The sequence below is a fragment of the Podarcis bocagei genome (genome assembly GCF_964188305.1).
Source record: "Podarcis bocagei genome assembly, chromosome: 2".
Lineage (NCBI taxonomy): Eukaryota > Metazoa > Chordata > Lepidosauria > Squamata > Lacertidae > Podarcis > Podarcis bocagei.
The window spans coordinates 22,557,120-22,571,604 of NC_138126.1; the positions used below are offsets into that span (position 1 = coordinate 22,557,120).

General features: G+C 51.8%; 1 protein-coding gene across 3 annotated transcripts; it reads left to right on the top strand.

Annotated features, from left to right (window-relative positions):
* The first annotated feature begins 1,471 nt into the window (after window positions 1-1,471).
* LOC308580426 (uncharacterized protein) lies at window positions 1,472-14,208 on the top strand. Of its 3 annotated transcripts, none has more exons than XM_081182024.1 (6): window positions 1,472-2,058; window positions 6,730-6,760; window positions 7,964-8,076; window positions 8,934-9,002; window positions 10,146-10,262; window positions 11,722-14,208. In XM_081182024.1, the coding sequence occupies exons 3-6, from the start codon at window positions 8,043-8,045 to the stop codon at window positions 13,992-13,994; spliced, it is 2,493 nt and encodes an 830-aa protein (XP_081038150.1). In that variant the 5' UTR covers window positions 1,472-2,058; window positions 6,730-6,760; window positions 7,964-8,042; the 3' UTR covers window positions 13,995-14,208. The 3 variants fall into 3 exon arrangements, with proteins under 3 accessions (XP_081038150.1, XP_081038149.1, XP_081038151.1); XM_081182023.1 differs by having other exon boundaries at window positions 1,473-2,058; window positions 8,931-9,002; XM_081182025.1 differs by lacking the exons at window positions 1,472-2,058; window positions 6,730-6,760; window positions 7,964-8,076 and adding an exon at window positions 8,120-8,248.
* Window positions 14,209-14,485: the final 277 nt, after the last annotated feature.

A 14,485-nucleotide genomic window follows, 5' to 3' on the forward strand; every position in this document is an offset into this window, starting at 1 on the left:
GATCACATAGCATGTCCATGGCTACAGCTTGCACCAAAAAAATCACGCACCCACTGTTGCCTGGGGCCGCAGTGGTGCAAAAACGTGGTTACAAAGCACGGATCCACATGGATCCTCAGGATTTTTGCATTGGGCTACCCCAAACTCGCCGTCAGATCACATGTCTGTGGCCACAGCATGAACCACAAAAATCATACATCTACTGTTTCGTTTAGAATTTTTTTTTCTTGTTTTCCTCCTCTAAAAACTATGTGCGTGTTATGGTCGGGTGCGTGTTATAGAGCGAAAAATACGGTACCTATATTTGCTGCTCTGTCATGAATTTCTTCACCACTTTCAATATGTGACAGGGGGCTAGGTCCTGCTACAATTTCCAAGTACAGTGGTACCTCAGGTTAAGTACTTAATTTGTTCCGGAGGTCCGTTCTTAACCTGAAACTGTTCTTAACCTGAAGTACCACTTTAGCTAATGGGGCCTCCTGCTGCTGCCATACCGCCAGAGCACGATTTCTGTTCTCATCCTGAAGCAAAGTTCTTAACCTGAAGCACTATTTCTGGGTTAGCAGAGTCTGTAACCTGAAGTGTATGTAACCTGAAGCGTATGTAACCCGAGGTACCACTGTACTGTCAGGATACCACTTTTCCAGCTCTAGAACAACTCTCTTTCGTAGAATCTCAATATATTGTGGCGAGCGCTTCATTCCTTCTATTGGCTGCAGGCTTCTGACGCCATCATGATCAACTGACTTTTCGTGTTTGTTTTGAGCACAGGATTGTGAGTAAGATAGAAAACATGCTTTGTTTCAATTAATTTGCACAAGGGTGTAGGAGGCATTTATGAGAGTCACAAAAGGCAGGTACGCAGGAATGGATGAACTTTAGCCAAAAGTTAAATGCAATTAATATTGAGACATTCAAAACACCACCACCACCACCAAAATCTACACTCTGGGTCCAGGGCCGGATTTAGGTTCGATGAGGCCCTAAGCTACTGAAGGTAATGGGGCCTTTTATATGTCCAGCTGTCCTTTGTCAACAACAAACTGTTGCTGTTTTTTGTGTTGAATTTATGCTATATGGTAATTTATGGACCTAATAGGTATCTAAAGCTGTCTGCACATAACAGATAGGAGCCTACACAACACAAAACACTGTTGCTGTATGTAAGTTTTATTTTATTTGTTTTTTATCTTATATTTTGGAAATGTACATCCAGGGTTTTTTCCCTTTAATTTTTTTGGGGCCCCCCCAAGAGAGTGGGGCCCTAAGCTATAACTTGTTTAGTTTATACGTAAATCTGGCACTGGCAGGAGGGTTTTATGAGAGTCATAAAACGCAGGCACACAGGAATGGGTGCATTTTAGCCAAAAGTTAAATGCAATTAATATTGAGACATTTTTAAAAAAAACCCAACAAGAACACCCAAATCTACACCCTGGGTCTCTGACTCCTACATCACCAGCCAGCAGTCTCAGCACCGCAGCTGGAGACAGAGCCGCTGGCGACTGGTCCCCCTGAGCCTCTCCATCCATCCCTTTGGCCAGATCTTCCAAGCCGGTCCGGAGAGGAGGCTCCGTCCTCGGCAGCCACCAGAGGGCTCTGGGTATGGCTTGGGGAAGAGAGAGAAACGCGGCTCTTTCTCTCTCGCGCTCTCTCTGCGTGTTTCCTCCGGGCGTTGCGCTTCCTGGGTGACTCGGATGCAGCTGAGAAGCGGGCCGGATCAGCTGTTCTGGCGCCCCAGCCGGAGTCGATGCCCGCGGGAGACCTGCCTGCCCTAGACGGGACGCCTCCCTTGCCATTGCCCGGCCAAGGTGGGAAGGTCTCCGGCTCGCAAGGATAGCCGATCCGGGGCTGCGGGAATGCCCTGAGGTTGGAGGGTTGTCAGGAAGCTGAAGGCAAAAGACTGGAGAGGGTGGGGGGCGGTGGCTGCGTCTCATCTTGCTGCCTTGATCGCCTGCGCGCCTCGGAGCTGCAGCCTGCGCAAACCTCCCAAAGCTGTGCGCGCCCTCGCTTGACACGGAATTGGCCACCCCGGGAGATGCTCCCGTTCACAAGCAGGTTGGTGAAAGAAGGGGTGACCCCGCCCCATCCCCGCCCCACACTTTCCACGGGGGGTGTACTATGCGATGAAAAATTCCCGGTTGCCATCAGGCAAGGGTTTGCTGTTCACTGGTGGTGCATGAGGGCATGCTTTCGTTTACTGATTTTTAAAAAAATTAATAGTGTTTCTTCATACAATGCAAGCTCTGCCGCTTGATCTACGGAGAAGGCAGTTAACACGTGTAAATGATAAAGCTGCGAGACGGAATAAGAATGGGGTCGCTGTAACAAACCAGTGAACCAGGGAAGGGAGCAAAACCCAGGCAGAATTAGAAACAGCAACTGTCCCAATTTTCTTGCATAAAAAGAGTTTGTAGTACTTTTTTGTATTGTATGTGTCTTTAGTTGACCTATTGCCTTGTTAATCATTTGCACTGCAAAGCGCCATGACTGTATTATTATTATTATTATTATTATTATTATTATTATTATTATTATTATTATTAAATTAACTTTGTATACCACCCTATGTCCGCAGGTCTCAGGGCAGTTCACAACATAAAATCACAATATAAAACCACAAATACATTATGTTCTAGAATAAACAAAGACTAAGGGCACTTCCACTGTCATTATTTTGCCAGGGAATTTGGGTTTGTGCAATTGAAGCAGATTCAAGCTCTGGCACAGGTGTGGGAAACGTTTGGCCTGTTGCATGTTTTGCTGGACTACAACTCCCATCACCCTCAGCAAGCATGGCCAATGGCCAGGGATGATGGGAGTTGTAGTTCAGCAACAGCTGGCAGAACGGCCAAAGGTTGTCTACACAGCCTCTGCACAACTAATCTTTAAACAATAATGGCTATTTGCAGTTGGGAAAGTGACTTGGAAATAGGCTGGAAAGTGTGGGATTAACGAATGACACCCCACAAACAAATCTGAATGAGTGCTCAGTGAAGACCAGTCACCACGTAAACTTTAGGATGAATGCTGAATAAATTATGATGGCATAAACTTTCACAGACTGTAGTTCAGGTTCTCAGTTGCATGAAGAGTAATCCTGCATTGCAGGTACATATACATATTGCATAGGTTGTAAACGGAGGACAGTATACAGACAGTGGTATTTACATTATGAAAAGTGGCCATCCGCCCTACTCTGGTTAACACTTCATGTATCTGAGAAAGTGGACTGTATGCAATGCACAGAAGCTTATGTCATAATTTGCTTATGCCATTTGTTTAAGAGGGCAATCCTATGTCAAGATCGGCCAGGATGAGCAGCTATTCAAAGCGCACAATTCAAAGTGTTGGTGATGACCTTTAAAGCCCTGAATGACCTCGGCCTAGTATACCTAAAGGAGCGTCTCCACCCCCATCCTTCAGCCCCAGACACTGAGGTCCAGCTCCAAGGGCCTTCTGATGGTTCCCCCGCTGCGAGAAGCCAAGTTACAAGGAACCAGACAGAGGGCCTTCTCAGTAGTGGCACCCACCCTGTGGAACACCCTCCCTTCAGATGTGAAGGAAATAAACTATCTGACTTTCAGAAGACCTCTGAAGGCAGTTCAGGGAAGTTTTTAATGTCTGGTGTTTTATTGTGCTTTTGATTCTGTTGAGGGCCACCCAGAGTAGCTGGGGGAATCCAGCCAGATGGTAAGGTTAGAAATAATAGATGATGATGATTATTATTATTATTATTATTATTATTGCCAAGGATGCAGCAGATCTCTGGCTCAACCAGAGTTAAGTCTCCAACACCAACTCAGTGTAATTTGCTCAGCTCACCAAGTCCCCCAAAATGGGTGCTTTTTGGATGGAACAGGGCGAGAGACAGAGAACCCAGGCTGCATCCTAAGATTTTTCCGCTTAATCACGTGGCCTGACCACCCAGCACAGAATACTATTTTAAAGGCTTGTTTCCTCTTACGCAGAGCAGCAACAGAAGCCCTGCTGCCAAACAGGGTTTGGATCTGGTGCACCTTTACTTACTCCACCGGCTTTCAAGGTGCCACAAGATTTTCGCGTTCATTTTCTACAACAGACTAAAGGGGCTGCCAGACAGGTGCTTATTGCAGGATGGGTGCTGCCCAGGCATGCAAGTGTTTCACGGCATCTGCGTGACCTTGGCAGCATCGATATGCCAGCATGTGTCGCTGATTTAATTTTGATTCCTGCGGAAAGATCCAATAAGCCAGTGTTTCCCAACCACTGTTCCGCGGCACACTAGTGTGCCGCGAGATGTTGCCTGGTGTGCCGCGGGAAAAATTAAAAAATGCGAAAGATTTTTTTTTTTAAAAAAAGTCAAATTTTCGATTGGGGTGCCGTCACTAGATGACCCCTGGGGTTCCCTCCCTCCCTCCCGCTCTGCGCCTCCCTCCTCCTCCTCCGGGGAGGCCCTTCCTGGCTCTCGGCCAAGGCTTGGCGGCTGCCACTCACTCACTCGCTCGCCCACCCGTCCCTCCATCCCTGCACCCGGCCTCTCCCCCTCCGTCCCCGGTGCGGGGGCTGCCGGGATCCATAGTCCCCTCGCCCTTGGGCTCCGCGCCCGCGCGGGGTGCGCAAACTACGTTTCCCAGCGTGGCCTGGCGGGCCGGGCGTTTTGTTTGAAGCGCTCTTCTCCCGGCCATGGAATGAGCGTAGTGGCGGCAGCCGGGCGGGCAGGGGCTCTTCCGCGCAGACCCCGCGCAGCCTACCTGCGCCCCCGCGGAGATCGGGCGGCAGGATGGAGCCCGGGGATCCCCGCGGAGGTGGAGCGGCGGCTGCCCCCCAGGTAGGGCTGCGTCGGGGGGGTATTTTTGCAATGCTGCATCCGCGCCGGAGGGGACGCATCGGAGCGCGGGGAGACCCCTTGGCGGGCGTGCAAGGCAATGCACGCGTGCAGGCGTTGCATGGAGTGCAGTGCAATGCAATGGCAACGCGGCGCCCTGCATGCATGCATGCAACTTCCACCGGCGCTCCGGACTTGGCAGGTGAGGGGGGTCCCCAGTGGGCGGCAGAGAGAGCCGGGAGGGCGAAGGGGAGCCGGGAGGGAGCAGCGCTGCTCCCCAAGCCGAGCCCGGGGGGAAACTTCGGCGTCGTTGCGCCGGGTGTTGGAAGCGGAGGCTGGCGGGGGCCCCTCACCTGCAAAACCTGGTCGCCTCTCATATATTTCGTGCATTGCATTCATCGCCCGCTTTCTCCTCCAAGGAGCTCCCGGGGGCGCGCGTGGTTCTCCCCGTGTTATCCTCGCAACAACAGCCCTGCGAGGTGGGTCAGGCGAGTGGCCCAAGGGAGCACCCAGGGATTGTCCTGGCCAGGTGGGGTGATTTGAACCCTGCTCTCTGCCCGGTCTTCATCCTCATTTAGCCCCCACATGTGCATGACTGAGGTTTTCCCCCCTCGTCTTGGCTATGTTGTGAGTCTGTGCTGTTAATTAATGGGGTTCTGCCTTCGGAGAAGATGAGCCAGCCCTCAAGGAGGTGATTATGTAATTTGCTAGCAATTCATGTCCCTCCCGGCGTGACGCTGCGCGCTGACGTCACGGGGCTGTAATGGTGGTGTGCCTCGAGATTTTTTTCATGAAACAAGTGTGCCTTTGCCCAAAAAAGGTTGGGAAACACTGCAATAAGCCACAGTGGCTGGTTCTCGTTGGAACTGACGGGGTGGAAGGCAGGGAGCCCAACACTAGGGGGAGACAGAGGCAACAGCAGGCAGAGCCAAGTAGTAGAAGAAGAGTTTGGATTTGAAATCCCACTTTATCACTACCTGAAGGAGTCTCAAAGCGGCTAACATTCTCCTTTCCCTTCCGCCCCCACAACAAACACTCTGTGAGGTGAGTGGGGCTGAGAGACTTCAAAGAAGTGTGACTGGCCCAAGGTCACCCAGCAGCTGCATGTGGAGGAGTGGGGAATCGAACCCAGTTCCCCAGATTACGAGTCTACCGCTCTTAACCACTACACCACACTGGCTCTCCATCCTCTTCCCTACTGAAGAGCAACTCTTGAGATCGATGGAGAGGAAGAAGATGCTGACTTCTTCTTCCTTTGAACGGTTAGAAGGAAGAAGGCTGGTAGAGGATAGACTTAGGTTGGTGGGTCACCCTCATGGACCAAACACCACTGCCAATAAGGTAAAAAGAAAATATGACCTGAGCCATTTGCGATATCTGAGGGACCCATCTGAGATACTAAGCCCCTGTCTGGAAGCACTCAAATGTGGTCACCCCTCTGGAAACTGTCAAATACCTTCAAGCTCTCAAGAAAAGAACCCCCATCACCAGGAATCTAAAGGCCAAGGTGGGTGGAACAAGGTTGCCCTCCCAGGAAGGGAGTTCCTCAATATTGGTGTGGTGTTGCCGTTCTGTGATGGTGGGGCCAGAGAGACCGAGGCTGGAATGGAGAGTTAGTGGCTTCCTGGATATTTCTGGACTTCAGCTCCCAGCAGCCCCAGCCCACACAGGAATTATGGGAGTTGTAGTCCCAGGGTGTGGTCTAAGGGGCACATGAAACCACGACCTTGCTGAGGCTAAGCAGGCCTGGGTCTGGTCCGTGGCTGGAAAGGGGAACACCTGGGTACCACATGTAGCCTGCTTTGGGTCCCGTGATGGAAGAAACCTAGAATATGTATAAGAGGGAAAATGTCCCTAATGTCCCTTTATTTATACCCAGTATGTTGCATACTAACCTTCCTTTCTTTCTGATTTTTCACTAGGCACTGCAAAGAGCCAATCCCTGCTACTCAGGTAGGTGTGCAGGCAGGTTTATAGTTCAGGCAGACATAACCAAAACCCAGGTTACCCAGAGACTTGGGTCTCCAGCTGTTTTTGAACTACAGTTCCTATCATCCCCGGCTAGCAAGACCAGTGGTCAGGGATGGTGGGAATTGTAGTCTGAAAACAACCCAAGTTTGGGAAACCCTGCAGTGAAATATCTTCAATGTGCTAAGGGCACCCCAAGTTTATCCCGGCAGGAATGAGTCACTGAACTCTAAAAATGCCTATCGCTTTTCTGGAAGGTGTGTGGACATATGTAGAAAGTAGTCTATGGTACAAAGGTAAAGGGACCCCTGACCATTTGGTCCAGTCATGGCCGACTCTGGGGTTGCGGCACTCATCTCACTTTACTGGCCGAGGGAGCCAGCATACAGCTTCCAGGTCATGTGGCCAGCATGATGAAGTGGCTTCTGGCGAACCAGAGCAGCGCATGGAAACGGCGTTTACCTTCCCGCCAGAGCGGTACCTATTTATCTACTTGCACTTTGACGTGCTTTCAAACTGCTAGGTTGGCAGGAGCAGGGACCGAGCAACGGGAGCTCACCCCGTCACGGAGATTTGAACCGCCGACCTTCTGATTGGGAAGTCCTAGGCTCTGTAGTTTAACCCACAGTGCCACCCGTGTCCCTTATGGTACAAAGGTAACATTTAAATGTGTTGCTCTGCCCACTTTTGCCTCTGGCCCCGTCCACCTCTGGCATGTGGCCCTTGGAAAGCTGCCCAGAGGGAAATATGGCCCTCAGGTTGAAAATGGTTCCCCGAACCTGCCATATGGAAGAAAACATTAAGAGCATCCATTCAAATTACAGATAGGTAGCCGTGTTGGTCTGCCATAGTCAAAATAAAAAAAATCCTTCCAGTAGCACCTTAAAGACCAACTAAGTTAGTTCTTGGTATGAGCTTTCGTGTGCATGTGTTCGTGTGTATCTGAAGAAGTGTGCATGCACACGAAAGCTCATACCAAGAACTAACTTAGTTGGTCTTTAAGGTGCTACTGGAAGGAATTTTTTTATTTTGATCCATTCAAATGTTTGTCACAATGAGCAGGTCATGTCTTGGGGTTGTTTTTCCCTGCAGCCTCCAAAGTCAACGTCAGAAAATGTGCGTTTCAAATTGGGAAGGCAGGTTTTCCTCCACGGCTAGTTTGATGGATGGACAAACTTCTCCTTACAGATGCGAGAGGCCTCCGAGACCAAAGGTGCGCTTCGCAAGAGAGCAGGGCCTCGCCACCTGAGCCCTCTGCTGGAATATCATGCAGGAGAATTATGAGACGCTAATCTCTCTGGGTAAGGATTCCAGCAGTGCCAGTGAGGCAATTCTGGACCCTGGAACACGAGGACCTTCTCCCTTTAGACAACCACGTGCATTACCTTCCACAATTGACATTTTCCTTATTCTGTTGTGGCCATTCCATTCTTTACAACTCCTTCTACATTCCTGTTGTGTCAGAGTGAAAAGGTAAATAAAAGAAAAACCATGTAGCCACATTTTGATTTTTAAAAGAAACAGCCTGCAAGACAGCCTGTTTTTATTGTTATGATGATGATGATGATGATGATGATTATGTTATGAGAATTATTATTATGAGATTATTATGTTATGATTATGTTATGAGAAGCGAACCCAGTTGACCAGATTACGAGTCTACCTCTCTTAACCACTACACCACACTGGCTCTTCGTAGCGTAATAATAATAATAATAATAATAATAATAATAATAATAATAATAATAATTTATTTGTACCCCGCCCATCTGGCTGGGTTTCCCCAGCCACTCTGGGTGGCTTCCAATAAAGATTAAAAATACTGGGCCGAGGCCATTTAGGGCTTTAAAGCTCAACACCAACACTTTGAATTGTGCTCGGAAACGTACTGGGAGCCAATGTAGCTCTTTCAAGACCTGTGTTATGTGGTCTCGGCAGCTACCCCCAGTCACCAGTCTAGCTACCACATTCTGGATTAGCGTAACCCAGCCGCTACATAAGGTAGGGAGGAGAGTGTTGCTGCACTGAAGAGGGTTTGCACTGGGAGAATGCTTTAGCGTGGGGAAAGTTAGCCAGCGGCATCTCAATGCTCAAAGCCCAACGACCCGGCCAGCCTGCCTTGTGTTCTGACGGCATCCTCTCATCTTCTTGTTAGCAGAAGAGATGGCCATCAGCCTTCCCCGGATCACTGCGCTGGCCGACTCGCATCGCAGAGGACTGGCGTCAGGTGAGTCCCATGCAGTAAACATTGTGCTCTATGAGAAAAAACAAGAACAACAATGGAAGTTATTTGCTGTATCAACCCACATTCTGCACTCAGAAAAAAATTATGCAAACTGAATCAGAGGCAGTGATGCTTCTGAACACCAGATGCTGGAAACCCCAGGAAGGGAGAGGGCTCGTGCGCTCAGATCCTGCTGGTGGGCTTCTCATAAGCATCTGGTGGGCCGCTGTGGGAACAGAATGCTGGTCTAGTTGGACCATTGGCCTGATCCAGCAGGACTCCTCTTACGTTCTGACCTTGGGGTAAGCCCCAGCGAATTCGGTTGGATTGACTTCTGAGTAGATACAGTTAGGGTTGCCCCATAAGTTGGTGGCTCTCATAACAGCATAGTCTGGCTGCGAGCAGTAGGACTTGCTTCTGAGAAGACCTGTATATGATTGCACTGCAAGTGTCACTTGAGCAAACATGCAAAGGAAGGTAACCAAGCAAGAAAGAGAGATGGCGCCCTGTTCAGGGTACTGAAGTGCCAGGTAGGGACGCGGGTGGCGCTGTGGTCTAAACCACTGAGCCTCTTGGGCTTGCCGATCAGAAGGCCGGTGGTTCAAATCCCCGCAACAATGGTAAGCTCCCATTGCTTGGTCCCAGCTCCTGCCAACCTAGCAGTTCGAAAGCATGCCAGTGCAAGTAGATAAATAGATACCATGGTGGCGGGAAGGTAAACAGCATTTCCGGGTGCTCTGGCTTCCGTCACAGTGTTCCGTTGCGCCAGAAGTGGTTTAGTCCTGCTGGCCACGTGGCCCGGAAAGCTGTCTGTGGACAAACACCGGCTCCCTCGGTCTGAAAGTGAGATGAGCGCCACAACTTCATAGTCACCCTTGACTGGACTTAATCCATCCAGGGGTACCTTTACCTTTTAAGGAGTCTCAAAGCGGCTAACATTCTCCTTTTCCCTTCCTCCCCCACAACAAACACTCTGTGAGGTGACTAGGGCTGAGAGACGTCAGAGAAGTGTGACTAGCCCAAGGTCACCCAGCAGCTGCATGTGGAGGAGCGGAGATGCGAGCCCAGTTCACCAGATTACGAGTCTACTGCTCTTAACCACTACCTTTTTACCTTTACTGAAGTGCCCCTTCGTTTTCTCATCAGCTGGATTTCCACTTTCCAAACCTGACCTGCTCTCCTGGATGGACCGAGGGGAAGACCCATGGGTTCCAGATTTTCAGGAGCCGGAGGGAAGGGAGATGCCAAGTGAGTCTAGCCCAGGTGAGGAACCAGCATTTTTAAAAAACGGAATTGAACTTCAGAACTCAAAGGTAGCCGTCCTGAACCAGACTAGTGGTCTATCCTGGCTGGAAATCATAGAATTGTAGAGTTGGAAGGGACCACGAGGGTCATCCAACCTTTTGCAATGCAGGAATCTTTTTACCCAATGTGGGGCTTGAACCCACAACCCTGAGATTAAGAGTCTCATGCTCTACCGACTGAGCTATTCCAGCTAGGTCCAACCTGAACGACGTGGTGCGATAAGTTGTGTCCCTTTCAGGCACTTATAGCGTATCCAGGACTGACTCTCATCTACATGTTCAACACTCAATTACTCTGTTGGTTATCAAGTGGTGACTTGCATGTGTGAATGAGCCATTGCAGATCAAATACCAGACAGAGAGATCCCCATCCCCCCCACAACTCTTCCCATTCTGGAGATGCCAGTCATTCAGGGCTAAGTTATTAAGTTGTCGGGAGCTGCTGTTGAAGTTGCAAAACGATGTGAGCATAGATCTTTGGGAGCTTTTTGGTAAAAGTTGTAAAACAATGAACCACTCAATGGCACAGTGGAGAACTTTTGAAATAACGATGGGACATTAGCTCTGCCCAAGGCATGATGAAAGCATTGGCTGGGAAAAGATAGACATAACACTTTACAAGGACAGGAAGGAATACCACGGACGGAATAATTGTCACACACAGGAGGAATAAAGATACAGCTTCACCTATAAGTTTATAAATCATTAAATATGTCAAGATGAATGGATGTCGTTAATACTGCAGTTGTTAAATAAAAGGTAAAGGTAAAGGACCCCTGACAGTTAAGTCCAGTCACAAACAACTCTGGGGTTGTGGCGCTCATCTCGCTTTATTGGCCAAGGGAGCCGACGTTTGTCTGCAGACAATATTTCTGGGTTATTTGGCCAGCATGACTAAGCCGCTTCTGGTGAAACCAGAGCAGCACACGGAAATGCCATTTCCCTTCCTGCCAGAGTGGTACCTATTTATCTACTTGCACTGGCGTGCATTCGAACTGCTAGGTTGGCGGGAGCTGGGACCGAACAACGGGAGCTCACCCCGTTATGGGGATTCAAACCGCCAACCTTCCGACTGCCAAGCCCTAGGCTCAGTGATTTATACCACAGCACCACCCACAGTTGTTAAATAAGGGGTGGTTATTTTGAATGGAATGTAATTGAGAGGAATAAGATCTTGGAACGCAGAAACAAAGTAAATTATCAATTCTAGCACGTGGGAGGCCACCTAAATTATATAATTTGGCATTTGAATGACTGGGGTTAGTAGTTGTATTGTAATTTGGCATTGTTATAGTGAGGCTACCATGAATTATTGTAATTGAAAATTAATAAAAATTATTGTCAAAAAACAGCAACAGTTAAGTTGTGGTGAAAGGTGTACCACAGAAGGCAGCTCACATTTGCTTCATTTGTCTTAGGTGACGAGCTGAGCAGGAAGAATGAGGATACCCATCAGCAAGAGGCTTTGAGCAAGACAGACCTGCAGGCAGAGAGCACCTCGGACGGGAGCCCAGTAGAGGCAGAGAGCCAGCCAGAAGGGAGACCGAGGCGCACGGAAGCAGCAGAAGGAAAGGCAGAGAAGGAAAAGCGGGCAGTGAGCGCTTCTAAACTCCTGCTGCCCTCTGGGAAGCCACAAGGGACCAAGAGGGGCCACCACTGCCCTGAGTGCGGCAAAAGCTTCAGCCAAAAGTCCAACCTCCTCAGGCACCAGAGGCTTCACTTGGACGAAAGGCCCCACAAGTGCGATGGGTGTGAGAAGAGCTTCTCCGAGGCCGAGGCCCTGGCCAAGCACCGGAAGTGCCACGCGGGCGACAAGCCGTACAAGTGCGAGGACTGCGGGAAGAGCTTCAGCTGGACCTCTCACCTGGAGCGGCACCGGAGGGTCCACACCGGGGAAAAGCCCTACGCCTGCAAGGAGTGCGGGAAGGCCTTCAGCGTTGGGTCGCACCTGGAGCGGCACCGGCGGATCCACACCGGTGAGAAGCCGTACCAGTGCAAAGACTGCGGGAAGAGCTTCACCGTCAGCTCTACCCTGGCACAACACCAGAGGACCCACGCGAACGACAAGCCCTACCAGTGTGGGGATTGCGGGAAGGGCTTCAACCTCAGCGCCAACCTGGCCGCTCACCAGAGGAAGCACCTGGGCCAGAAGCCGTACGAGTGCCCTGACTGCGGGAAGAGCTTCAGCTTCACGTCCCACCTTGAGAGGCACCAGAGGATTCACACAGGGGAGAGGCCCTATCAGTGCACTGACTGTGGGAAGAGCTTCAGCCGCAGCTCCCACCTCTACCGGCACCAGCGGATCCACACGGGCGAGAAGCCACGGCAGTGTGCCGACTGCGGCAAGAGCTTCTACCTCAGCGCGGCCGCCCTCCATCACCTCGGGACGTCCCCAGCAGGGGGCCGGGATCCCACCAAATGCTCCGATTGCAGCCGCAAACGGGCTGCCCCCAACCCGCCCTCCCCACCACCACCGCCTGCCTCACCGCCGGTTTGCAGCGAGAAGCCCCACAAGTGTGCGGACTGCGGGAAAGGCTTTGGCCAGAGTTCGTCGCTGGTGAAGCACCAGAGGATCCACACAGGAGAGAGGCCTTACCAGTGCCCGGAGTGCGGGAAAAAGTTCAGCTGGTGCTCGGCCCTCATCAAGCACAAGAGGATCCACACGGGCGAGAAGCCGTACCGGTGCGAAGAGTGCGGGAAGGCTTTCAGCGTCAGCTCGCACCTGGAGAGGCACCAGCGCGTGCACTCGCCCGACAGGCCCCACAAGTGCGCTGACTGCGGGAAGACCTATGGGGAGCTGGCGTCTCTGGTCAAGCACCAGAAATCCCACGCGGCCGAGAGCAAGCGTTACGGGTGCGCCGACTGCGGGAAGAGCTTCAGCTGGAGCTCGCACTTGGAGAGGCACCGGAGGATCCACACGGGGGAGAAGCCTTACGCCTGCGGGGATTGCGGGAAGAGCTTCAGCGTCAGCTCCCACCTGGACCGGCACCGGAGGATCCACACGGGGGAGAAGCCCTACCGCTGCAACGAGTGCGGGAAGAGCTTCAGCGTCAGCTCCACCCTCCTGCAGCACCAGAGGACCCACTCGAGCGGGAAGCCCCACAAGTGCAAGGAGTGCGGGAAGCGCTTTGTGGCCGGCGCCCAGCTACTGACCCACCAGCGGACCCACCGGGGCGAGAAGCCCTACGAGTGCGCCGCCTGCGGCAAGAGCTTCGGCTTCGTCTCCCACCTAGAGAGGCACCGGAGGGTCCACACAGGGGAGAAGCCGTACCAGTGCCCCGTGTGTGGGAAATGCTTCAGCCGCAGCTCCCACCGCAACCGCCACCAGCGCACGCACGCAGCCAACCGGCCCCCCAAGGGAGGGGCGCGGGGAGGGGCCGAGGGTGGGAAAGGGGGCTCCAAGCGCTACAAGGAGCCGGCTCCGAGTGTTCCTGAGCCCGCTCTCTCTATCATGCCGCCCTGGTGGGGCGAGGGAGACAGGAACAGCAACCCGCCAGCAGCCCCCACGTGGCCCGAGGTCCCAACTCCCTTCCAGAGCCCCGTCCCTAATGCCGTCCATCCTGGGGGTCTGCAGGGCTGGGGCGTGAAGGGGTTCTTGCCCCCAGATACATGGAGACTGGGGGAAAGCAGCTCGGGCTGGGCGTCCACCCTTGCCCAAGATGGTTGGCCGCAACTTCCCCCCACCTCCTAACTGGGCAATGGACCTCAGCTTCCAGATCTGTTTTTGCTTGTGGGGTGAGGCGGGAGAGGAAGTATTCATCTTTCCTCCACCACTGCCCCTCAGCTGATGCTGCAAAAGAACAAGGTAACAGCTCTGCTGGGACGGTAGCATTTCAGAACGGGTGCTTGTGGGCGTGGAGGAAAGACGACTTGAGCACTTCTTCACGTTAAAGAAGAAAACAAAACTCCTGCATGTAGACAGCTAGCGTTTTGGAAGAGGAGGAGGAATCGCAAGGGGGAAGCTCTGGGGAACCTGCTTGTGGGCCTCCCATACAGGCCTCTTCTTATGGGGTTTCCATGTTCTGAGAGGGCTGGATTCGACCACTCGGTTGTGCTAGTGGGAGCCAGCACAATCAGAACACAGAGCCTGCTAGATCTCACAGTGGCCAACCAGATGAATTAATCCAGCTAGGGCAACCGGGGCTTTGTCCCCACACAACTCCCCAAAGCAGCTGGCGGGTG